We start from the raw sequence: 27,480 nt of genomic DNA, 5'->3' as shown, positions 1-27,480 counted from the left end.
CAATTTATGAGAAACAAATCACAAACCCTAACCCTAAACTTAAGGAGAAGAAACGTGAATATTCTCTGTAATTCTAAAGTCATAAATGTGAGAGAGAGAGAAAATCGCAAATTCTCTGAGATTCAAGTCACAATTTTATGATTAAAAACTGAAAAAAGTGGGGGGGTTTGTTGTTGTTTGTTTGTTGTGTTTTGTTTTGTTTTTTTGAGGGGTCAAGCAACTACAATGCTTCACTTTCAGTACTGTAAATCAATACCAGTATGTTGGGTTCTTGTGAATAGGCCCAATTCCCAGCAATGTCTCTTCAAATCCAGACGTTAATGATAACACGATGATTATTTGAGGGATTCAAATAAGTCTTTCATTATTGCTAAATCAGATTGCAAAGCTTAACTTTATTAGATCATTCACTGCTGGCACAACAAATGCAAACACCGGTGTGACGAGGGTACAAAATGAACTGATGGGCTTTCTTGACACACAAAGACACACAGAACCAACCAAACAAAAAAGAACAAAAATGCAATGTTTTTCTCAGAAACATGTGAATTCAATCTTGAAGTATTTTTCATGTGTTTTTCTGATAAATGTCTGACTTTAGAATATCAGAGATTGGTGGGTTTTTCCTTATAAGTTTGAGTTGTTTCTTTGAACATTTTTTCTTTTTTTTCTAGAACATATAAGACCTTAATCTGGGAGATTTTGTGGGTTTTTTCCTTTTATATAAAACAGGTTTAATATGGAATGTTATAGGTTATAAAACAGGCATTAAAGTGAAAATATCCCAAAGGCACTGAAGAGATGCATCCTTAAAACAACTTATGACCGTGCCCGTTGCTTTAAATGGAAAGGAGGTGTTGCTCACCACACCCTCTCTCCATGTTTTTTTTCCCCAAAAAATGGTGTGGACATGTCCCACAGATCACAGGCAAACTCACTGTGCATGACCCATGCAGCAAACAGGAATATGGATTTCTGTGATGCACATCACAGAAAGCTAAAATGAGCCATTTCACAACTCAATTTCTTTCTGTATTTTTACTTTTGCAATGGAGTTTCTGTGTGCACAATCATAAAAATGTAGGACTTTCAGGATGTTGAACATGAATGCAAGTTATATAATGTAGTGGCATGTTCACATGACGGTGAAAACTGTGCTTTGTATACATCTCTTCAGGTAATATGCATGTGTTCCAATAGTCTTCTGCAGAAAAGTGCGATGTGCATGCTGACTGGAAAGGCTAATGGGAACAAAATACATTTCTGGGGGGGAAAAAGCTAGAAACTCCAAAATAAATACAGTTAATGTAGATGAGTTAATAACATGGCTACTGCTAGCAATGTTTGGAAATGGGGCAAAGCAGGATCAAGGGTAGCACCATTGACCAGTTAGCGCATCAGGTCAAAAACCTCAAAACCTAACTTAAGTAGTCAACATAAATTTATTTTAGACAATATGATTGCTTTATGGATTTATTCATTGTCATACATCAGACACCTTGCTGACTTCCAACATTAGCATAAAAAGTAACGCAATGCTCAAATATCCTTGGCCGTATTTGCAGTTGTTTAATTGGTATCATATAAAATTAATTATGGTTTTATTGTTGTTTACATTAATTATTAAGGTCCTGTCTTATAAATCACTCCAGAGGTCGTCTCAGGTTACAAAAACAACATTTGCAGTTTTAGAAGTGTTTATTTCTTGCTAGCTTTTACATAATATATGACAAAGAGGTTAAATTTACACACATATGAAGCAGTTAGCAGCTAGCTAGACCAGAAAGTGACATCACCACGCTAATGTCTTCTACATGTCTTGTAAATCACTCCAGAGGTGTTATCAGGTTACAAAAACAGCATTTCCAGTTTTAGAAGTATTTATTTCTTGCTAGCTTTTACATAATATATGAGAAAGGTGTTATATTTAGCCAAAAACAAAGCAAAGTTAGCAGCTCGTGACACCAGGAAGTGATATCAACACGTTAACGTCTGCAAGATCATACCATAAAAAATAAGGAATAGAATGTGACTTTTTATCCTCTTAAAATAGGTCAAGGTTAGCCATCTTTGAACCTGTCCAAGGTCTGTGTCCCAAGACTGTTCTCTGTGAATTTGAAGACTCTGGCAGTATGCTGAGCACAGACATATGGATGGACGGATGCAAAGTCTTTGCAATACCCAAAGTCCATATTTGATGGCCTCGGGTAAAAATCCAATTAATTTAGTTAGAGATCTTTTGGAAGACTGTTCCAGGTACAACCAGCAGCCTCTTCAAATGTTTTTTTTTAACCAATCACTATTACTGATAACAAAACTAAGTAGTGGCAAAACAGCACAGTTTTTCCACACCTTTTTTAAACAGTGCATTTGCATAAAGAAATTATTGTGTATTGTGTCTGTGTCCAGGCGGTTGGTACTGCTTCAACAAACAGAACTGTGACAGCCGCTATGAGACCATGAGAAGATTGATGAGCTCATCCCAGTGGCCCCAGACCAAAACAGGTCAGTCTCAGATGGAGACAGCTAGTCGGTAGAGGTCCTTATATTTTATGGCACTCCCATTAGTAGTGTTGCTACCCCGGGTGGGGTAGCAAATCCTGACCCCTTAGATGGTGAATAAAGTATGGAGAGCCCACCATAAAAGCCTTGGTAATGAAAGGGATCAGCTGGATTTGTGCTTATCGGCAGTATTTTTGAACCCGACACCCATTCATAATGTTGCTGCAGCATAGGGCTACCTGGCGCCCCGCTGCTGTCAGAACAGAGACGCCTCCCTCTTTCATTGAGGTGTAATAACTGTAATCCATGTGGTAATGATGATGAGGAAGGGGACGTGTGTGGGAGTGCCAGGACGGCTAATGATACACGTTGATCTGTCTGTGCAGGCACGGGGATCCTGTCTCCACTGCCTGAGGAAAACCCTCACTGGTGGAATGCCAACATGGTGTATGTTGACTTCTCTCCGTGCGTGTTTGTATTTCATCTTTCATCACAGCTGGCAGCTTTAACAACCTGTGGCTTTGTGTTGCTCGTGCAGGTTCGTCCCATACTGTTCCAGCGATGTGTGGAGCGGCACCGCAGCCAAAACAGAGCAAAGTAGGCCATTACTGAATCATCACAAGCATTCTTCCTCAAACATTATGTTCTTGTAAAATCTGAAAAATGTTTTTGTTTTGCTGCCAGGTGGCTATGCCTTCATGGGCTCGTTGATTATTGAGGAAGTTGTGAAGAATCTGCTCGACAAAGGTCTGGAAAATGCCAAAGTTCTCCTGCTCGCTGGAAGCAGGTATACTTTGTATTCTTTTAGTTTTCAGATTTACTAAAATAGGACACTTCCATGTCATGTTGTATCTGTATCTCAGAGTCCAATTTATTGCCAAGTAGGTTCTCATAACAATAAAAGAAAATCCCCAAAAAATAAAAGCAATCAGAGATTTCTAACGTCCGCCAATCCAGATCCGGATCACCTCCAAAATTTAATGGCGTCTTCCATGCCCTAATATCTATCAGTGGTGAATTTGGTGAGAATCTGAAATAGTTTTGATGTAATCCTTCAAAGCATATGTAAAGTGAAATATTGATGTAAAATCTGGATTCAGATCTTGATCACTTCCCAAATTTAATGGAATCTTTCATAGCCTAATATGTATCCGTCATGAAAATTTGGTGAGAATCTGAGAAGTAGTTTTGATGTAATCCTTCAAAGACTATATAAAATGAAACTTGATCCAGAATCCGGATCTGGATCCAAATCACCTCCAAAATTTAATGGAGTCTTCCATGGGCTAATGTGTATCTGTACTGAAAATTTCATCAAAATCTGTGAATTAGTTATGACATAATCCTTCAAAGTGTATATAAAGTGAAAACTTGATCCAGAATCTAGATTCGGATCCGGATCCGAATCATCTCCAAAATTTAATGGAGTCTTCCATGGCCTAATATGTATCCATGGTGAAAATTTGGTGAGAATCCGTGAAGAAGTTTTGACGTAATCCTTCAAAGACTATATAAAATGAAACTTGATCCAGACTCCGGATCCGGATCCAGATCACCTCCAAAATTTAATGGAGTCTTCCATGGCCTAATATGTATCTGTGTTGAAAAGTTTGTCAAAATCTGTGTAGTAGTTTTGATGTAATTCTGCTAAAAGACAGACAGACAGACACATAAACGCAGGTGATTTTTATTACGTCCGCCCAGCATGTAATAATGGAGTGACCAGTAGAGGTATGAAAGGTGTTATAAGAATGGCTGTGTATGATTGTTGGAAGGGTCAGGATCACAGTCAGTAATCATGAGCATCCCAGGTGTTACAGATGAGGCCAACTGCATTTGGGAAGATTGATTGTTCACTTCTGTAGCTCAAGAAACAATTGGATACCCAATTAGGGGATGAAAACATTTGTAATCTGCAATAAAAGTTGATTGTAGCACGTATCATGAAGATTTTGAACATGTTCAAAATAATCGTAATGGTGGGACACATTGTGATCCACAAAAGTGAATAATCAGATGTAATCTGTGCAGATAGGGTAATATGCGTCCTTTAGTTTAATTTTTACAGATGGCTTTGGCTTTTACATCCATAATCCTATGAAAGGCATGTAGTAACATGTTATTATAATCACAGCACAGACTGCACAGAGTTCCATTGTGAGCATGCCCAGTAGCTCCCATGTCATGGGGCTGCATTTAATATTGCTAGTAAGCAGCACTAACTTAATGGATATACTATGCAACACAATTTTAGACTGCTGTTGTGGACATTTTGGTGCAATTTCCTCATTTTTGGAATCAGGATGTCAAATACTTCACCATTCAAGTTCCATTTGAGGTCTTAGGTGATGATGATGGAATACATAAAGTGGAAGGACCCTGTTGTCTCAACTGTGGTGTTACCCAGGGTGACAGGGGTTGGGCATGGCTTCTATCTACACTAGAGAAGTTCAAAGTTGTTTTTGTCATGCCAGGACACCAGATGGTCCACCTCCAGAGAGCCCAGTGAGGGCAGTGTCATCTGCAAGAGCTTGACTGATGCAGCTATTGGTGTATCACACCTATGAAGTTACAGCTCGTCTTTCTGAAAATAGACTTTTCATTGTTCTTGAAGGGTAGATAATAAAGTAAATCCCTTTAACTGCTCCTTGTTTTTTCCACTCGGGGTCACCACAGCAGATCCAGGGTGGATCTGCATATTGATTTGGCACAAGTTTTATGCCGGATGCCACATTACATGGAGAAATGTGACTTGGGTGGAGTTTTTTCAAACATTTTGAACGCTGAAACCAAGGGCACTAACCACTTGGCCACCACCATAAGGTTCTGAAACAAGTGGTCCAGGGTCAAGATACAGTGGCTTGCAAAAGTATTCAGCCCCTTGGTATTTCATGCATTTTAATTTGTTTATTGCATTTCATATACAAAAAGTAAATTGGGCTTCTCAATATAAAGTGGGACAGAGGAGGGTTTTATTAAAAAGACCTGTAACTTCAGCTACAATTTGCCAGAAGGTACATCTGATACAGTAGTGTTCAGAATAATAGTAGTGCTATGTGACTAAAAAGATTAATCCAGGTTTTGAGTATATTTCTTATTGTTACATGGGAAACAAGGTACCAGTAGATTCAGTAGATTCTCACAAATCCAACAAGACCAAGCATTCATGATATGCACACTCTTAAGGCCATGAAATTGGGCTATTAGTAAAAAAAAAAGTAGTAAAGTGGGTGTTCACAATAATAGTAGCATCTGCTGTTGATGCTACAAACTCAAAACTATTATGTTCAAACTGCTTTTTTAGCAATCCTGTGAATCACTAAACTAGTATTTAGTTGTATAACCACAGTTTTTTATGATTTGTTCACATCTGCGAGGCATTAATTTTGTTGGTTTGGAACCAAGATTTTTTTGTTTGTTTACTAGTGTGCTTGGGGTCATTGTCTTGTTGAAACACCCATTTCAAGGGCACGTCCTCTTCAGCATAAGGCAATATGACCTCTTCAAGTATTCTGACATATCCCAACTGATCCATGATACCTGGTATACGATATATAGGCCCAACACCATAGTAGGAGAAACATGCCCATATCATGATGCTTGCACCACCATGCTTCACTGTCTTCACTGTGAACTGTGGCTTGAATTCAGAGTTTGGGGGTCATCTCACAAACTGTCTGCAGCCCTTGGACCCAAAAAGAACAATTTTACTCTCATCAGTCCACAAAATATTCCTCCATTTCTCTTTAGGCCAGTTGATGTGTTCTTTGGCAAATTGTAACCTCTTCTGCACATGTCTTTTATTTAACAGAGGGACTTTGCAGGGGATTCTTGCAAATAAATTAGCTTCACACAGGTGTCTTCTAACTGTCACAGCACTTACAGGTAACTCCAGACTGTCTTTGATCATCCTGGAGCTGATCAATGGGTGAGCCTTTGCCATTCTGGTTATTCTTCTATCCATTTTGATGGTTGTTTTCCGTTTTCTTCCACGCGTCTGTTTTTTGTCCATTTTAAAGCATTGGAGATCATTGTAGATGAACAGCCTATAATTTTTGCACCTGAGTATAAGTTTTCCCCTCTCCAATCAACTTTTTAATCAAACTACTCTGTTCTTCTGAACAATGTCTTGAATGTCCCATTTTCCTCAGGCTTTCAAAGAGAAAAGCATGTTCAACAGGTGCTGGCTTCATCATTAAATAGGGGACACCTGATTCACACCTGTTTGTTCCACAAAATTGACAAACTCACTGTCTGAATGCCACACTGTTGTTACTCTGAACACCCCCTTTTCTACTTCTTTTTTTTTACTAATAGCCCAATTTCATAGCCTTAAGAGTGTGAATATCATGAATGCTTGGTCTTGTTGGATTTGTGAGAATCTACTGAATCTACTGGTACCTTGTTTCCCATGTAACAATAAGAAATATACTCAAAACCTGCATTAATCTTTTTAGTCACATAGCACTACTATTATTCTGAACACTACTGTATGTAAGCCTAGATTTGATGTTTTGGTGAAATAAAATCCCACTTCATGACGCTGTATAACTGGGGATACAAAATGCAAAATATGCACTATTCACAATTTCTCCAATCACAGCCACAGAAGCCTGTAACTTCTTCTGGGTTGTCTGGGTGTCTTGGTGGCTTTCCTCACTCTTCTCCTTCTTGCACAGTCACTCAGTTTTTGTGAACTGTCTCCTCCACACAGATTTACCATAGAGTGCCATAGTGTTTGTATTTTTTCATAAGTGATGTAAATAAAGTTCAAGACATATTCAGTGACTTGGAAATGTTCATGTATCCATCCCCTGACTTGTCTGAAGAAAACTGGCAATTAAACTGATCATTTACAGGTGTTATACCAAAGGGGCTGATTACTTATGCAACCCATCATCTTGCCTTTTATATTTTTAATTAATTTATATCAAGTTGGAGAAATTTACGTTCAGTTTGATTCTAAGGAAGATAATTTTAGAAATTTTTATATTGAGAAGCCTGATTTACTTTTTGCATTTGAAATGCCATAAACAAATTAAAATGCATGAAATACCAAGGGGCTGAATACTTTTGCAAGTCACTGTAAGTCAGAAAGCTAGTTGTTTATACTTGTAGCTCATGCATCAGCAATTTGAGGCTGTGTAATATTTTTTCTTCTGTACTTGAAAATCAAAAAGATGTGTGCTGATACACAGGATATTACAGCAATCCATCTTCTGCTCTTTGAAATCCTCAGATATATACGTAGTTCAAATTTGATGGTAAACCAACTGGAGATCAGCAATAGTAGCTGCTTGTATGTGTTATATATTGGTGGTAGTAAATATTTTGTGATGAAATATATGTATTCTGTATTGAAGAGCTCCACTGGTATGTAACTGACAAATACGAGTATAATGCACTAGTAGTGTACTTGGCCGATGCCTAGGTGTGACATTTCATAGACATTTGTGATTGCTTTGCCTTGAGAGTCCTGGGACCACAGTTATCAACCATTCCTACACACAGATTTGTCCTTAACAATGCATCAGAAAGTTCTATGGAAATTATGGATTTTACCAACTTGCACTTGTGTAAATATATAAGCAGCTCTGACCATGTGTATGCACCACATCTAGTGGTAGAGCAGGGGAACTGCAGCTACAAAGCAGAACATGGAACCTCAGCCACATACGTTCTACATTTCCTCGACTTAATAAGTATGCCCTTAGTTATTATGTAGTGGTAGAAACAGACGTGTAATCATTAATGTCAAAATCTACAAAAGACATTCGTGTGACCTAAATAGCAGCTTTTGACCTCACCATTTAAATAAAAAATATAGACTTTTATTTTTACCTTCAACAATTGCCTCAATTGCTGCCTGTTACTTCAAGGAATCAAAGAGTTGCCCTGATGAAATGTCATATTAAAAATGGGCCCACATCATTTTGACTGCTCAAATTTCACAGAGATAAGTTTTGATCTGAATAGAGACAGGATCGCTGTGACATTACAGAAGCACAAAGGATTCAGGGACAACTGTAATGATAAATAGTTGTCTACTTATTCTGATAATTGGAAGGTTGTATGCTAATTGTTTTGCTGAGTGTGTTAAATGTTTTAAAAGCTTATTAAAGTTATGTCCACAACTGATTTTAATGTCTAATTTAAAAAACAAAATGACACCATGAGTGAATGGTCATTAGGAATGGCAGAGTTCGAAACTACTGTTGGATGGGCTGGCATCACCTACTGGTATATTTATTTTATTACCTCCACCAACAAAGTTGCAGGAGGTAATGTTTTCGTACCTGTTTGTTTGTTTGTCTGTGTGATTGTGAACAGCCTAGAGCCCACAATTTTTCATATATCATCATGAAATTGTTTTACTAATTATTCATATCTTGATAGGCAAGAACAGATTCGATTTCCAAAGTCATAGGTCAAAGGTCAAAGTCAGGAAAAAGCTTGGAAAATTGGACATTAACATTGAACGAATTTTCAAAAATTCATAACTCTGTCAAAAAAGATCAAATTTCTTTCATGTTTGAGAGTGTTATGAAGGATGGGAACTTTTATTGACTGACAAAGTTTGAGCCGGGTCTGATCCAGATTACATAATTTGTGGCCATTTAAATTTATCATTGAAAACCCATTTAATGTTTTTTTTTTTTTTTTACATTATATCTGAATCAAACATGTCACAATCACTCACATATTTGAAAGTGAGGCACGGATCTGATCTGGACTGTAGTTTTTGTGAATATTTGAATATTGAAAAGTCCATTTGATGTACATTTTGCATTATATCTCAATCAAAAGTGCCTCAATCACAATCATTTTTCTGTTATGGATTTACCTACATGACCAAAAATTGGATGGAGGTTCCAGTTTTATGCCTGTTTGTCTGTCTTCTAGTTATCAGTTGGAAACCAAGTGCCAAAAAGCAATGACAAATTGTGCATATCAGAGATAACCAATGTTCTGTGAAAATTATCTAAAAAAGAATTCAGAAACTGAAAAAGTAGAAAAACACCTGCCAACACCACAAAAAACTTTGTTTCAAGTGCATGAACTAAATACATACTCCTGACATTTGATCACATTTAATTCGGCTTATGAAAACACTTCTACAGGAGTTTGACCTTGAAAAATTTTTCAAAAGTAAACATTTGAGGAATTGGAAACTAGTGTTATTGTAGGTTTGCACTTTATGAGCGCAATGCTTTAGTTTATTTATTTATTTATTTTGTCTCAGTCCTGCGAACACGCAAGCACCTCGATCTCTGTTTCACAAAAATTGATTTTCTTCGCTTTCCACAATTGTTCTGATGAGAAACAAAAGCAACTACTCATATCTGTGACCATATAATTAAATGAGGACTTTTCTTGATGGAAATGACCATGAAGGTGCATAAGCATGGTGATTTAAAACATGTGGGATTTATCAGGAACTGATGCCTGACTTTTATGATGAATACAGATTTTTTTTTCTTGTACTTTCACATTTACACATGCTGATTACTGGAATGAATGTACATAATCAAGGTATACCACATCTTCTTCACAAAATATTTTTTAAAAAAGGGAAAGCTTAAGTTAATATATAACATTGCCAATAAACAAGTGGTATCCAGTGCTTAGAGGCAACAGATGATATAAGGAGCTACTTGACACTGAAAACCTAATGAATGATTCACAGATTTTGAAAAAGGTATATAACATTTTGCAACCTCATGCAGTGTGAAACCCTATGGGTAGAGTAGATGTACATTCTACATCCTTAAAATGCCCCCTGGTGGTGATTGTGTGAAGTAATGTACATGCATTTATTCATGCAATCACCACCAGGGACCATTTACTTCATGCAAAAGTAGAGACCATCATCTACGCAAGTATATGAATTCAGTATTTTTATGTAAATTATTAAATTATTCTCAACTAATGTACATAATCAATGTATTCCACATGTTCTGGATGATAAAATAATGATAATGTTATGATGATTCACCTTTTGTTGGACGGTGATGGACCATGTCATAGTTTTTAATGGACATACAAAGATACAGCGATACAAACAGTTGCCTCTTACATATAAGATATACAACTATTAAAACAGCAAGTACAATAAGTCAAGTCCAGCCATCTGTCCTTGAAGATGTCAGACCAGAATTATTTTCCTTCATGGTAAAGTTCACATGGTGTGCTACTAGTGTGTCAAGTCCCACTGAAATACATCATTTATGTGGAGTTGCATTTACAGGAATCATGGACAGATGAGTGGATGGACAGGATGGTTCCTGTACACCCCCAAACCTTTGCTTGTAAGGGTATAATTTGCCAAATCTGGTCCTCAGGGACCTCCTAAGCTACATAGTTTTCATCTCTCCTTGCTGTGCCAGAAGCCAATTAGCTCCTTCAGGAGTGCTCAGTCAATCAATGAGCCAAACACCTTTTGGCAGAGCAGGGATACATGGAAAAATGTGTTGGTTAGGGGTCCCTGAGGACCAGGGTTACGAACCACTGTACTTAAGTAATATGATGGACACTGCCTTGACTATGAATGCAGGACAACATGCATTTCCAACTTCAAGGCTAACATTACAACTTTGGAACTACGGTAAAACTCACCTAAACTGTCATCGCATGGACCGGATATTCGTACTCACTGGACAAATGCAAACATCCTAATGCTTTTGTGTGGTTTTCTGTTGGGAAGGTGTTGTAGCACGGACCCACAACAGGGGGCGCAAATGAACGGACAATGAATAAACCAAAAGGTAACAATTTAATGTTGTGACACTACACAACGAAAAGATACAGAAAATATGCACAGTCAATTAGCACCAGGTGACGTGTGGCAGGCTCGAAGATAAGAGACCCCCCCGACGAGAGAGAAGCCGTACTCCACACGGCTTCCACCACCAACGGCCTGAAGAACACCGGAGCCGCCAAGTCCCGAATCCCCAGGTGGCCTCTGTCCCCGGCTGTCGACCCTGGTACTGCTGGCAGAGAGCAAAAAACAGGATGTGTGAGTGTGAGTCCGCACACTCAGTAATACACAGTCCAACACTGATGGGAGGGAGCACCTCCACCTCCAATCATACACTTAAGCAGCTCCTGTCAGTCACTTATCTGGAGGGAGTGGGAGGCGAAGACGTCGCGGTTCCCACAACACGCCGCTCCAACAAAACTGTCCCACAGGAATAAACGGCTGCAAACAGAGATCAAAACGTGGATTAATCCAAATACTGCAGAGAAGGATTACCTCAGGAATGGTAGTCGATTTCTCGGCGAGGAGGTGGAGTTGCAGTCCGGCTTTTATGGTGGTGATGATGATGAACGAGTGACAGCTGGTGCAGGGGATGAATGACAGCTGTCACTTCTTCTAGGTCTGGCGCCCTTTCGTGCTTGGAGCCCGCACTCCAAGCAGGGCGCCCTCTGGTGGTGGTGGGCCAGCAGTACCTCCTCTTCAGCGGCCCACACAACAGGACCCCCCCCCTCAACGGGCGCCTCCTGGCGTCCGCCCAGGCTTGTCCGGATGCCGTGCGTAGAATTCGGCCAGGAGGGCCGGGTCCAGGATGAAGCTCCTCTTCACCCAGGAGCGTTCCTCAGGTCCATACCCCTCCCAGTCCACCAGATATTGGAAACCCCGGCCCTTACGACGGACGTCCAGGAGCCTGCGGACTGTCCAGGCAGGCTCCCCGTCGATGAGCCGGGCAGGAGGCGGCGTTGGTCCCGGAGTACAGAGGGGCGAGGTGTGGTGTGGCTTGAGACGGGAAACATGAAAGACGGGGTGAATCCGCAGTGAAGCCGGGAGTCGAAGCTTCACTGCGGCCGGGTTGATGATCTTGAGGATCTTAAATGGTCCGATGAATCTGTCTTTCAATTTAGGGGAGTCGACACACAGAGGGATGTCCTTGGTCGAAAGCCACACCTCCTGCCCAGGCTGGTATGTGGGGGCCGGGGAACGCCGGCGGTCCCCATGGGCCTTAGCCCTCGTCCGGGCCTTTACCAATGCAGAGTGGGCGGCCCGCCACACCCGGCGGCACCTCCTGAGGTGGGCCTGGACCGAGGGCACACCGACCTCTCCCTCCACCAACGGGAACAATGGGGGCTGGTACCCCAAACATGCCTCAAAAGGGGGAGGCCGGTAGCAGACGAAACTTGGCTGTTGTGGGCATATTCGATCCAGGCCAGATGGTGACTCCAGGCCGCCGGATGCGCGGAGGTGACACATCGGAGGGCTTGCTCTAACTCCTGGTTAGCCCGCTCTGCCTGGCCGTTGGTCTGGGGGTGGTACCCGGACAAGAGACTTACGGTGGCCCCCAGCTCCTTACAGAAACTCTTCCACACCTGTGAAGAGAACTGGGGGCCCCGATCCGAGACGACGTCCGACGGTATCCCATGCAGCCGCATGACGTGGTGGACCAGGAGATCTGCCGTCTCCTGGGCCGTCGGGAGCTTCGGGAGGGCCACGAAGTGGGCCGCCTTGGAGAACCGGTCCACTATCGTGAGAATCACGGTGTTGCCCTGGGACGGCGGGAGGCCCGTGATGAAGTCCAGGCCGATGTGAGACCAGGGGCGATGAGGCACTGGCAGGGGATGGAGGAGTCCCGTCATCCTCCGGTGGTCCGCCTTACCCCTGGCGCAGATGGTACAGGCCTGGACGTACTCCCGGACGTCGGTTTCCAGGGACGCCCACCAGAAGCGCTGCTGGACTACTGCCACGGCCCTGCGCACTCCGGGATGACAGGACAGCTTGGACCCGTGACAGAAGTCCAAGACGGCAGCTCTTGCCTCTGGTGGGACGTATAGTCTGTTCTTGGGGACAGTCCCCGGGTCCGGGCTTCTTGTCAGGGCCTCCCGGACGGTCTTCTCCACGTCCCAGGTGAGGGTGGCCACGACAGTGGACTCGGGGATGATGGTCTCGGTGGGGTTCGACAGCTCCGCTTTGGCTTCTTCTTCATGCACCCGGGACAATGCATCTGGTTTTTGGTTCTTGGTCCCAGGGCGGTACGTGATCTGGAAGTCAAAGCGCCTGAAGAACAGAGACCAGCGGGCTTGCCTGGGGTTCAGCCGCTTGGCGGTCCGGATGTACTCCAGGTTCCGATGGTCCGTGAAAACCGTGAAGGGCAACGACGCCCCCTCCAGCAGGTGTCTCCACTCTTCAAGAGCCTCCTTCACCGCGAGGAGTTCCCGATTACCAACGTCATAGTTCCGTTCAGCTGGGGTCAACCTGCGGGAATAAAAGGCACAAGGATGGAGAACTTTATCAGCCTCCACGCTCTGGGACAGCACGGCTCCTATCCCTGAGTCAGAGGCGTCCACTTCAACTACGTACTGGAGATCAGGATCAGGCTGCACCAGAACTGGTGCAGTCGAGAACCGGCGTTTCAACTCCTGGAACGCGGCTTCGCACCGATCCGACCAGGTGAAGGGGACTTTGGTGGAGGTCAGGGCAGTCAGGGGGCTAACTACCTGACTGTAACCCTTGATGAACCTCCTATAGAAATTTGCAAAGCCGAGGAACTGCTGTAGTTTCCTGCGGCTTATCGGTTGGGGCCAATCTCTCACCGCCGCAACCTTGGCCGGATCAGGGGCGACGGAGTTGGAGGAGATTATGAACCCCAGGAAGGACAAAGAAGTGCGGTGGAACTCGCACTTCTCGCCCTTCACAAACAGCCGATTCTCCAACAACCGCTGTAGGACCCTGACGTACATGCTGGACATGGGTCTCAGGGTCCGGGGAGAAGATGAGTATATCGTCCAGATATACGAAGACGAACCGATGCAGGAAGTCCCGCAAGACGTCGTTTACCAAAGCTTGGAACATCGCGGGGGCGTTGGTGAGGCCGAACGGCATGACCAGGTACTCAAGTGACCTAACGGGGTGTTAAACGCCGTCTTCCATTCGTCTCCCTCCCGGATCCGAACCAGGTGGTACGCATTTCTAAGATCCAATTTAGTGAAAATTTGGGCTCCATGCAGGGGCGTAAACACAGAATCCAACAGGGGCAACGGGTATCGGTTGCGAACCGTGATCTTGTTCAGCCCTCTGTAATCAATGCATGGACGGAGTCCGCCGTCTTTCTTGCCCACAAAAACGAAACCAGCACCCATCGGGGAGGTGGAGTTTCGGATCAGCCCGGCAGCTAAGGAGTCCCGGATGTAGGTCTCCATTTATTCGCGTTCCGGACGTGAGAGGTTGTACAGTCTACTGGACGGGTACTCAGCGCCCGGGACCAAATCGATGGCACAATCATACGGTCGGTGCGGGGGAAGAGTGAGCGCCAGATCTTTGCTGAAAAACATCAGCAAGATCATGGTACTCCTTTGGCACCGCCGATAGATTGGGGGGGACTTTGACCTCCTCATTAGCCGTAGTGCCGGGAGGAACCGAGGATCCTAAGCACTCCCGGTGGCAGGTTTCGCTCCACTGCGTCACAACCCCAGACGGCCAATCAATCCGGGGATTGTGCTTCACCATCCATGGAAAGCCCAAAATCTCTCGGGAGGTAGATGGTGTGACTTGGAACACTATCTCCTCCCTGTGATTCCCAGACACAACCAAAGTCATTGGTTGTGTCTGATGTGTGATTAATGGAAGCAGGGTGCCATCTAGTGCTCGCACCTGCAATGGTGCCGGCAGAGCCACCAGAGGGAGCCCTACTTCCTTTACCCATCTGCTGTCCAGCAGATTCCCTTCAGACCCGGTGTCTACCAGTGCTGGGGCGTGAAGGGTTAAATCCCCACAAAGGATTGTTACTGGGATTCGTGCAGATTTGCGGGGTTTTCCCGCGTGCATGTTATGGCCCACCCTTAGCCCAGTTTCTAAGGACGGGCGTTGTAGTTTGACCGTTTTAGGGCAGTCCTTCTGCATGTGCTCGCAAGAGCCGCAGACAAAACACTCCCCGCGGGCCAGCCTCCTTTGTCTGATATTTGATTTTAATTTGGCCCTGCTCGTGTCCATAGCCTCCTCAGCAGGGGGAGCTGTAGCCACACGGAGCTCTCTGGCAGTGAAGCGTGGGGACGACGTCACCTTGTCGGAACCGGAAGGGGGAGGGACGGCTCGTGCCCGGTCACGCCCCCCGGCCTGCTCCCGACGATGCTCGTTTAAACGGTTGTCTAAGCGTATAACTAAATCGACAAGCCCGTCAAAATCCCGCGGTTCCTCCTTGGCCAGTAGGTGCTCCTTAAGGACCGGGGACAGTCCATTTACAAAGGCGGCGCGGAGCGCAACGTTATTCCAGCCGGACCTCGCTGCCGCGATGCGGAAGTCGACTGCATACTCGGCTGCGCTACGGCACCCCTGTCTCATCGACAGCAGCACGTTCGAAGCGGTCTCGCCTCTGTTGGGATGATCAAACACTTGTTTGAACTCCCGTACAAACCCAGTATAAGACGTTAGGAGCCATGAATTGTGCTCCCAAAGCGCCGTAGCCCATGCGCGTGCCTCTCCTCGAAGCAAATTAATAACATAAGCCACCCGGCTAGCGTCTGATGCGTACATGACAGGGCGCTGTGAAAAGACGAGCGAACACTGCATGAGGAAGTCCGCGCACGTCTCGACACAGCCCCCGTACGGTTCCGGAGGGCTTATGTATGCTTCAGGGGACGGTGGGGGGGTTCGTTGAACGACCAGTGGAACGTCTGATACAGGCCCAGGACCAGCCAGAGGAGTGGCTGCAGCAGCGCCCTGATCGCGCGCTTCCACCCTGGCGGTGAGAGCCTCCACCCTCCGATCAAGGAGGACACTCTGCTCGGTCACAGAATCTAACCGAGCTGTGAAGGCGGTTAAGATCTGCTGCAGCTCACTCAACACGCCTCCCGCTGACGCCTGCGCTCCTGGCTCTTCCATTGGCCGTTCAAACTCGGGTTGACGCCCCTCGGAATCCATGACGATGGCCGAGAAATCCTGTTGGGAAGGTGTCGTAGCACGGACCCACAACAGGGGGCGCAAATGAACGGACAATGAATAAACCAAAAGGTAACAATTTAATGTTGTGACACTACACAACGAAAAGATACAGAAAATATGCACAGTCAATTAGCACCAGGTGACGTGTGGCAGGCTCGAAGATAGGAGACCCCCCGACGACGAGAGAAGCCGTACTCCACACGGCTTCCACCACCAACGGCCTGAAGAACACCGGAGCCGCCAAGTCCCGAATCCCCAGGTGGCCTCTGTCCCCGGCTGTCGACCCTGGTACTGCTGGCAGAGAGCAAAAAACAGGATGTGTGAGTGTGAGTCCACACACTCAGTAATACACAGTCCAACACTGATGGGAGGGAGCACCTCCACCTCCAATCATACACTTAAGCAGCTCCTGTCAGTCACTTATCTGGAGGGAGGTGGGAGGGCGAAGACGTCGCGGTTCCCACAACACGCCGCTCCAACAAAACTGTCCCACAGGAATAAACGGCTGCAAACAGAGATCAAAACGTGGATTAATCCAAATACTGCAGAGAAGGATTACCTCAGGAATGGTAGTCGATTTCTCGGCGAGGAGGTGGAGTTGCAGTCCGGCTTTTATGGTGGTGATGATGATGAACGAGTGACAGCTGGTGCAGGGGATGAATGACAGCTGTCACTTCTTCTAGGTCTTGCGCCCTTTCGTGCTTGGAGCCCGCACTCCAAGCAGGGCGCCCTCTGGTGGTGGTGGGCCAGCAGTACCTCCTCTTCAGCGGCCCACACAACAGTTTTCCATGTAATAAACACCATATATAATAAATTTAGTATAACAGATTTTCGCTCACATCGTTTAAAATGTCCCACCCCATTGTAATGTATTTCCATTAAAAACCTCTCGCATGTACTGGACAGAGCAGTCTGGACGTGCCCAGTAACATAGGTACAAAATTAAGTTCAGCACTGACACTTGCCAATTCGAGGAAAGTGGGTACCATATTTACTTGATTAAAAGCCTGGCCGTTTATTTCTTCAAACTGGGTTCAGGCACGGGAACTAAACGAGGCAGGATGTAATTCAAGGCCGGTGATTATTAACAAAATGCTGCTTGTTGCCTGCACTGTAATATGGTGTTAAGTTTCGCACATATCCCTGGGTGTGACGATCCAAACCGCTTTAGATCAGAACCCTCTGCATGGCTAGGAACCTGCACACCTGCTAAATCTGAGACCACAGAGGGCTGTGATTTGTCACTTTTAAGTTTTCACTCCTTCCTCTCCCGTCATATTTTAATAGTTTTTGCAGTGCGCACGCCGATTACATTTTAATCATGGATCAAATACATTTGGCAGAAGAGTCTGCAAATATATGACCAACTTCACAACACAGAGTCAGAAAAAAGATACTCAAATGCCCTGCAATTCATGGAAGAAATTGTACATACCATATCGCTGGTTTGGAGGTTGATGATTGTTTTATATGTATAACGGATTTTGTCCGTTTTATACATATAACGGATTTCGATTATAACGGATGAAATTTACTGATCCACCTGAATCCATCATGTGCGAGCTTACTCTGGATTGGTGTGGCAAATATTCCACATATTTGCTTCAGTGAATCTGCAAGGGGTCTCAGTGGGAGATTAATCCGAGCTACTGAACACTCAGACATTTGAGACCACTGATGTACAGTTTGCAGATTTATTATCTTGAATGATCATAATATTCAACACAGAGAGCAGAATATACAAGTGTTTTTTAATGTACTGCTGCTAGATCATTATACATTGGTATGTTGACTCCAGATACTGTGTCAGGAGAGAAAATGTTGAATCACACAATCCTTATATAACAATCTGCTATGTCTATCTTTGCAGTGCGGGTGGTACTGGGGTCTTGCTGAATGTGGACCGTGTGGCAGAGCTGCTGGAGGGACAGGGCCACACTGGGATACATGTGCGAGGCTTATCTGATTCTGGCTGGTTCTTAGACAACAAACAGTACCATTGCACCGACTGTGTGGACACTGTCGGTTGTGCTCCCACAGAGACCATCAAGAGAGGCATCAAGTACGAGAGCCATGCGAAAAGACATAATATTCTTACTACTGCTGATGAGACATTAACAACACACTTTGTATCTGCTGCATCAGGTACTGGGGCAGTATAGTGCCGGAGAAGTGCAAGCAGACCCATGAAGGCCAGGAGTGGAACTGTTTCTTTGGATACAGAGTATTTCCAACAATAAAAAGTGAGTCATTCAGCATGATGTAAATGTACTTTCTCATGTTATTTGTTTGGTTACTCTAGTGAGCAGGTACATCAGTGGAAAGTTGGGCTCCCAGTATGAAGACCTGGCTTTGACGCCCAATTACGCAACCTGTCTGTGTCCTCAGACAAAACATTAAACCTACAACCCTAAATCAGTAAACAATGGGGCAACATGAACAATGCAAAGAACACAAAAAAAGGCCTAACAAACAAAACATTTAATTTTACTTCTCTTTGTTACCAAACAGTATGAACTCTATTTCATGTTTCGTGCAGTCAGCTTCATTTCTTTTGTGAATATATGTTACCAGTCAAAAGTTTGGATACACTTTCCCATTCAATTGGGAAAGTGTATCCAAACTTTTGACTTGTACTGTGCATCCAGCACCACTGATGCAGACTGGTATTGGTCGAACCACATCCTGTGCATTGGGTGACTCACAGTTAGTCCATGAAGGCTGTTCATAGGCTACCGAGTTGTGGTCCTATGATGTTCCCATGCACTCCTGCATTTAAGGCCTGCAGCACATCCAAAAAAACCTTTTTACAGCCAATTTTCTTGAAAAAAGTCAGGTGATGAACATACCACACATACCACACAAGTCACTGAATGCCATTAAGAAATACAGTCTGGTACTGTGTGGTAAATCTGTGTAAACTCAGCAGTTCACAAACATTGAATGACCATGCGAGAGGAAAATTAGTGAGGGAAGCCACCAAGACAGCCATACAATTCTGAATGAGTTATAGGCTTGTGCATGGTGCATGGTGCAACATCTGTTGTTGCATCTCCATTCATAGATTCACGTTAGAGTGGAGTAGAGAAGGAAAAGATCAAATATAGGCTCGGTTTCCCAAGTGTCTTCTGGAAAACTGCAGCTGAAATCTCACATTCTTTTTTAACAAAAATCCTTCTATATACCACTTCTTCACTGAAGCTGTATAACTGGTGATGCAGCAGTCAAAAGCTGCCCTGTGCGCAGTTTCTCCATCCAGAACCTCAGCAGCCTATAACTCCTTCAAAGGCATCAAGGTGTCTTGGTGGTGTCTCTTGCTAATCTCCTTTCATGGTCACTCAATTTTGAGAACTGACAACTTGACACAGATTATCCATACTGTTTGTATTTTTTAATGATTTGATGGAAATAAAGTTGAGGACATGTAGTGACTTAAAGATGTTTATGTTTCCATCCCCTGACTTGTCTCAAGAAAATTGGCAGCAAAAGCGATGATTTAATCCACTGTTTTTTGGGGGGGGGGGCCTGTAAAAGGGTGTTGGCATTGGATTGGTGGTGAAGTAAGCTGCAATGGACTGGTGGCCCTTCAGTACTGGTGGTTATGTACTGGTACCATTGGGCCTAAGAGCCCATGCAGAATGTACGGCAACTATCAGCAAGATATCAGAAAACCTGTAATATCTTCAGGGTTGAATCCAGATTACATACAAGCCCAAAATATAGTCGTGTTATGACAGGGTGACCAAACATCCTGTTTTCCAGGACATGTCCTGTTTTCACATCCTGTCCTGGCTGTCTGGGTTTTTTTTTTTTTTTAGAATGTGATGACTATGTCCTGGTTTTCATTGTTTTTCATTTGGCCATTAAATTGACCATCATTCGGTGAGCTACTAATCAACAAACTATATCCAGAATGGAACTGGAACAACTGGTAATTGGCGGAATGGGTCGTGTTTGTTTATATTACACCCCAAACAAGTATTGGTGAGATAATCAGGTCTCACCACTAAAATAATTAAGTTATTTCGCCACTATATAAAGCTATAGGTCAGCATTAGAAGCCCCAAACTCTTGACAGAACAGTGGCGGAATGTTAGAACGGGAGTTTGTGTGGTGCCATCTCATGTTAGTTAGGATAAATTATCCAGTGTGGTGATCTGCTATTCCTGCAATTAGTGCTAATTGGGACAGAAACGAGATAAGTTTGTGCTTTGAACATGACGGGGGGACTTTCTGCTTTGTATGATAACATTTTATTACATTATCTTGAGATTGGTTATCAATATCTTGAGGGTAGGGGACATAGTATGGTGCTGTCCTGTCAATCATTCTGTAAATTGTATCATTCCGGTTCTGCCAACCATTCTAGTTCTGCCGATAATACCCGCTGTCACCTGAGTATCAGTTGAGTGTCTCATTGCTGAGCCGACTGGCAAGGTTTTCGGTAATCAGAATATGGTTTGAGGATGTATAGAGTTTTGTGTATTTTTCATTTCCATCTGTATTCCTTCTGAGCAGGTCCAGTGTTTGTGGTTCAGTGGCTGTTTGATGAGGCCCAGCTGACTGTTGACAACATCCAGTTAACTGGCCAGCCTGTGCAGGAAGGCCAGTGGCGCTACATCCAAAACCTTGGCATTGAGCTGAGGAACACACTGAAAGATGTCCCGTAAGGCTGTATTTTAGAGAGTTTAAGTATTTAAGTAATGCATAGTTTTACTTCACTGAATATATGCGTATTCTTTCATTTCAGAGCTATGTTTGCTCCAGCGTGCCTATCACATGAAGTCATCACGAGAAAGTGAGTAATTCTTGTAACCGCTTCCCTTCAGGTTTGAGGCTTTGGTTTTGTGAGTTAACAGCGCCCTCTTATGGTGTGTTTTAGTTACTGGATCGACGTGCAGGTTAAAGGCACCTCTTTGCCCAGGGCGCTGCATTGCTGGGACCGCAGTCTCCATGACAACAGGAATAACAAGGCTCCACCCAAAGGCTGTCCTGTGCACTTGATTGACAGCTGCCCATGGCCACATTGCAACCCGACCTGCCCCACCATCAGAGACCAGTTCACAGGACAGGAGATGAACGTCATTCAGTTCCTCATGCACATGGGCTTTGATGTGCAGAAGATGGCCCAGCAGCAGGGCATGGACCCCAGCAAGCTACTGGGCATGCTCAGCAGTGGCAGCTAAAGTGACGCATGCACACACAGTACCTGAAAGCTAAGCCTGATCAGGGCTCGCTGGTCTCTCTGGCCAGTCTCCCACGGCAATACCTCCAAAATACCCGTTCCCATTAACAACCTCATCGTTCTACCCAGCCTGCACCTGGCTACCCTCCGAACGCCTGCTTACCCAAAACCTCCATCTGACATTTTATCCTATAACCGCTTTCACTCACAAAGTAATTCACCAAAGGTGACACGGTGCCAATATGCAATAGTGACGAGGCATAACTCTCCCCCATGCTCCACTTAAATAATCTTTGGCTTTGTAAAAGAAATTTCATGAATGTAATTCACTTTCAAGGAGGGTCAATAACATTTTTGTTTAAATTATTATTAAAAAAAACAGATTAGCCAGTGTTAAAACACAAATTTCTACATTTAGTTAAAGGACCATGCTGGCAATTTTGATGCTTTAATGCAATATATTATTATATATAACAATATACAGTATATATTCAAATACTATTACTATTAATACTAATACTGTACTATTTTCAAACCATATAACTGGAACAGAGAAGTTAAAGTTGCCTTTTCTCTATACTACTAGGTTCAAATCAATTTACTGATCTTTTGAATTTCAGCTCAGAAATAAATAAATAAATATAGACCACTAATACAGTTTAAAAAATAATTTGTTATGGATAATTGTTTTATTCCACTTATTTGATTTAGAAAATGTCTGCAGGTAACATAAAGGGCTTGAATACACAGCACGGTTTCAGGCACTCTGCAGTTTTGATAAAAGTGCAGTGTTTGATGTTTTTCAATTCTGTAATCAATGAGCAAAAATACATTGAAATTAGATTTCATTACAATTACCAATTATCAAATTACAAACCTTGTTTAATTAAAAAACTTAAAACACTGATTTCTTTTTAAATGTGCTGCTCAATGACACGACAGGCAGTTATAACTCAAATTATAAATACAAGCTGACTTTTTTTACAAATTCACCTATGTAATCAACAACAAGACTCAGATGTGCACTATAAAAGCCAGATTGGACCAGATTTTACTTTTTAATTTTTGATAACTGATCAAGTAATTTTTCCCAATATTGGACTGAAACTAATACATTATTTTGGATCGACACACCCCTAACAGCAACAACAACAACAACTAAATAAGTAAATAAATCACATACACATTCTACAAATTTGTTTTAAATATTAGACATTTAATAAACTTTCACTACTTTAAAAAACTTTTGCACAATACTTTATATTGTCCAACAACATCAAAATGCCTTTTTTGATGCTTTAAAGTGGATGGCTTTTTGTGTACTCACTATAGAGTGTAAGGGTATCAAACTACCAACCTGGGAGTCAAACAAACAAGCAAAAACAAAGAGACACTCCATAAATCTTTTTTTTTTTTTTTTTCTGGATCAGGGTAACCTGGACAGTAACCCCTAGATCAAGTGAGTTTGAGGCCCCAGATATAAGATTATTCAAAACATTTTATAGTCAGATTACATTGTTCATCATGCAATAATGTTTATCAAGGTAACAACAGGGGCATGTGATAAGGTAAGAAAAGCACTGGATTATAAAGAGATACAAAGATATTCTGGATTTGACTCTGCAGCAGTGGTTGGACAATGGAAAGAATGATAAAAAAAAGACAGCACAACCAAATCCAGAGAAGACATCAAAGTCGAGAGAGTATGTTGATTTAAGGCACCCTATATATAGTTTCTGAAAATGACAAATATCACCTGCTATACCTTGCTAATTATTGTAGTCAGGTGTTGAGATGACAAACCTAACCTGCGGCTTAGGCACCTTTGTTGGAGAGAAAGAATTTACCGACCTTGACTTTGCGGATGATGCTGTGATATTTGGATCTTTGGAATTCAGTGAATACCCTGACTGCAACACTTGAGAACCTGAGTGAGGTATTAGAGTGTTTGGGTTTGTGATTGTTTTGGATCAAGACCAACATCCAGGCTTTCAATGACTTCCTGGACTCAGGCCTTAGAAGTGTATCTATGCGGTGAAAATGTTGAACGTGTTGAGACATTGATGTTTCTGTGTCTTTGGGCTGGAAGCTCAAGGGCCACCTATGGAGAACTTATGGAGTCTTGAGGATGCTGGACAGAGGTGTTTCTTGATGCTGATATCTTTGCAAGAGAAGGAAGGTGCAAGTCTTTAGGGTCCTGGGTGTTACCTGTCTTACTGTACGGTTGTGGGACTTGGTGACCTACAGCAACAACGAGATGTCTCTGATTCCAGATCTCTTCAGAAGATCCTTATACCTCTGGAATGACTTTTTGTCAAATGAACAGTTACTTAGATGAGAATCAGACTGAAATGGGGAGCATCACTTGCATTGCGAGAGATTCTCAGCCATGAGATTTTAAGGGGAGGTGATGGTCTAGTGGTTAAGCCGTTGGGCTTGAGACCAGAGGATCTTTGGTTCAAATCCCAGCCTGACTGGAAAATCACTTAGGGGTCTTGGGCAAGGTTCTTAATCTCCTAGTTGCGCCCGATGTGTAGTGAGCACCTTGTGTGGCAGCACGTTGACATCGGGGTGAATGTGAGGCATTATTGTAAAGTGCTTTGAGCGTCTGGTACAGATGGAAACGCGATATATAAATGCAGTCCATTTATCATTTTAACCGTATGAAGTATTTTTCTTGCCATGTTCCATCATGCAGGTACCTCAGTATTGAGGACCCCAGATCTTCAGCAAATAGAGTAGATGGTTACTTTCTCAAGATGGGGATGGATAGTTGGATGGTCGGTTCTGTGGTTTGGTACATGTGGAACACATTGCACTAGTGCATGCTCCTGGACTTGATCATGAGACAAGAGACAAGGTCGCTATACTTAAAATGCAAATTCATGAGAGGTACATTTTTAATTATGACAGCTGTAATTATGCCAAATTGTGGTGCTAAGGAAAACCCGGAGATGCTTTTAAGGCTCTTTGGTAACTATACATACACAAACACAATGGTGCCATGAAAGCTATTCTGTTCCAGTTTCTCAGAGAATAATCACCAGAAGAGGGCTGTTCAAATCCAAACTTCCACTCAACGTCATATCAGGATGTGCTTTTCACATTGGGTCACCTCAGAAATCTTCTGATCAATGCAATTAACATTTAAAGGGAGACAACTGTGTATTGTATATATATATTTTTGAGCATTTGTATAGGTTCTTTCAAGTGTTCGCTATTGTATCTCCCTTCATATCTTTCATAATAGAGATCACTTTTTAATATAATGATAATGTTGTATGTAATGATATCTTATAAATGATGTTTTAAAGGACCTCTATTTCACAACATGCCAGAAAAGAAAAAGGTATTGCTAATTGTAATTTTATTCTGTAACATATTTTTAACAGAAAAAAATCTCAAGCTGCGTTAGTAATTTACATATTTATTTTGTTATGTAAATCATATTTATAAGTGCTATTTTCACAGAGAAGTGATTCTTTGTAAATTGTAAATACATTGCAGTTTTTTTTCTTTGTGTTGATTGCATGTCTTTGTATCTGACCTAAAAGAAAAAAAACATTATAGTTTATGTCATGATAATGTTGTGCAGTGTAATCATTATTATTATTATTATTAATATTATTATTTATAAAGGGCTTATTGTGCAGCTGTGCTGCTCTGTGTGCACCTGATCCCTTCATATCTCAGAGGTAAAACAGAGTGGGTCCTGATCAGTACCTGGCTGGGAGTTACTGCTGACTGCAGCAACATTTAATGTGAGATTGATCATTTAATATGGATGCATGTTCTGGAACAATCCAGCAGGTCAATCAATCAGTCCACATAAAGCCCTTTACAGCACCCTGACGGTGTCCAAATTGCTTTACAATGAAATCAAAGATTCACAAAAATAAACATACAAACATGTTGCAATGTGATATTTAATTCACAAGCTGCAACAAAATAGTGTCTTCCTGATCTTGGTTTTACGTCGTGATGTCATATCCGTGAAGTAGTTTTTAGGTAATCCTGAAGAGTCTACACAGTGAAATCCTGATCCAGAATCCCGATCTGGATCCAGATCACCTCCAAAATTGGAATGGCGTCTTCCAAGGCCTAACACCAATGTGTGGTGAAAATTTGGTGAAACTCCATTAAGTAGATTTGACGTAAATCAAAATCCAAAAAAGTGAAGCGTACAAATTAGAATCCTGATCCAGAATCTGGATCCGGATCACCTCCAAAATTCATCGGAGTCTTCCATGGCCTAATGTCTATCTGTGGTGCAAATTTGGTGAGAATCCATGAAGTCGTTTGACGTAATCCTAAAGAGCCTATATAAAGTGAAATCTTGATCCAGAATCAAGATCTGGATCACCTCCAAAATGTAATGGAGTCTTCCATGGCCTAATATCTATCTGCAGTGAAAGTTTAGTCAAAATCCGCGCAATAATTTTGGCATAATCTGTTAACAGACAGACAAATAAATTAAAAAAACGCCAATGATGTTATTACGTTCTAGGCGGACGTAATAAAGTTAAAATGGCACATAAAAACAAAACATGCCACAGCACCACTAGGTATTAAAAGCCAGTTTAAATAACTAAGTATTTAGCTTTGATTTAAAAAGTGGTAGGTCAGGTGTTGTGTGCTGGGGTGTTTGGCTGGCTTGGTTTTCTGTTTCTCCCACCAGGTGGTATGCATTCAGGACTGAGTGGCTGAGCATTAGGACCTCACCCTGAATACCTGAGGCTTGTTTTCACGTGCAGGTCATCAGGACTCACAGCTGTGGTGTATTCTGTCTTGATCAGAGATTGTTGCACTTAAACCTTGAATGCACAGTGTGTGATTGCCAGAGACTCGACCTTGTGAGCAGACGTGTGAGATCGACGTCAGGAGAACAATCTCACCATTGCGGACGCAGAGACTGCTCCAGGTTTGACGCCACAGTCTGTGAAGGAGGATTGGGTGAGGTCTCACGCTCTTCAGCACACTTCCTGAGGTAATTTGGTTTTGGTGACTTTTATGAAGTAATGACAGTGGATTTGGTGTCCCTCACACCTTGTGTTATTGAGCTGTCACGTTATGCTAATTGTCTAATCAGCTTCTGCTGCAGTGGAGATTTGAACTGAGTTGTTCCGTGCCTGCAGGGTGAGAAGCTGATATATATTTAAGCCAGGAAGTGTTTGCTGATTGTGTGCACCTTTGAGCTGTGTCTCTCTGGGTGGAGAGTGTTGGACTCAACTCATGTTTTCTTTCTTCACAGACTCGGTTTGTCGCGGCCACCTGGGGGGTGTCGGCGGGGTCCCTGGGTCCGAACTGTTGTGGCTCCGGACCGTTTGCGCTGCTGAGAGCGCACCGTGTTTTCACCTCACCAGACTGCGGACATTTTTGGTTGTTTATCACTGCACTTATTATGATTATTAAATTCTGTTATCTTTTGAACCGTGCTCTGCTTATTTCGTGCTGGGTCCTGTCAAACGCTGGGTCGGTGCTCCGACCGTGTCCGACACATAACATCAGGACTAGTGTGTAAATCCAGCAGGTGTCAGGGTTCAGCCTGTCCCTTTCACTCCAGAACCAAAGCCCGGTCAGGTTACTTACTGACAGAGACATGAGTTGGACGTTGCTTTGTTTTCTATTCCCCTTTCTATATTTGCAGGCATCCATATCATAGAGTATGTGTGTGTGTGTGTGTATATATATATATATACTCAACAAAAATATAAATGCAACACTTTTGGTTTTGCTCCCATTTTGTATGAGATGAACTCAAAGATCTAAAACTTTTTCCACATACACAAGATCACCATTTCCCTCAAATATTGTTCACAAACCAGTCTAAATCTGTGATAGTGAGCACTTCTCCTTTGCTGAGATAATCCATCCCACCTCACAGGTG

The 27,480-nt window shown here is 42.9% G+C and overlaps 1 protein-coding gene across 1 annotated transcript in view; it reads left to right on the top strand.

Moving 5' to 3' along the window:
- Nucleotides 1-23,284, top strand: part of notum1a (notum, palmitoleoyl-protein carboxylesterase a) — a 28,044-nt gene extending 4,760 nt beyond the window's left edge. The window contains exons 3-11 of the mRNA XM_034190936.1: nt 2,410-2,505; nt 2,889-2,949; nt 3,041-3,099; nt 3,187-3,289; nt 18,279-18,470; nt 18,554-18,651; nt 20,927-21,074; nt 21,159-21,206; nt 21,291-23,284. Coding sequence (XP_034046827.1) covers nt 2,410-2,505; nt 2,889-2,949; nt 3,041-3,099; nt 3,187-3,289; nt 18,279-18,470; nt 18,554-18,651; nt 20,927-21,074; nt 21,159-21,206; nt 21,291-21,594 — 1,109 coding nt within the window. The 3' untranslated portion in view covers nt 21,595-23,284. The remainder of the gene's footprint in view (nt 1-2,409; nt 2,506-2,888; nt 2,950-3,040; nt 3,100-3,186; nt 3,290-18,278; nt 18,471-18,553; nt 18,652-20,926; nt 21,075-21,158; nt 21,207-21,290) is intronic.
- The last annotated feature ends 4,196 nt before the right edge of the window (nt 23,285-27,480 follow it).

The sequence above is a fragment of the Thalassophryne amazonica genome, chromosome 16 (assembly GCF_902500255.1).
Source record: "Thalassophryne amazonica chromosome 16, fThaAma1.1, whole genome shotgun sequence".
Classification (NCBI taxonomy): Eukaryota; Metazoa; Chordata; class Actinopteri; order Batrachoidiformes; family Batrachoididae; genus Thalassophryne; species Thalassophryne amazonica.
The sequence above is the reverse complement of the archived record's forward strand: the minus strand, read 5'-3'. Positions and strand labels throughout refer to the sequence as shown.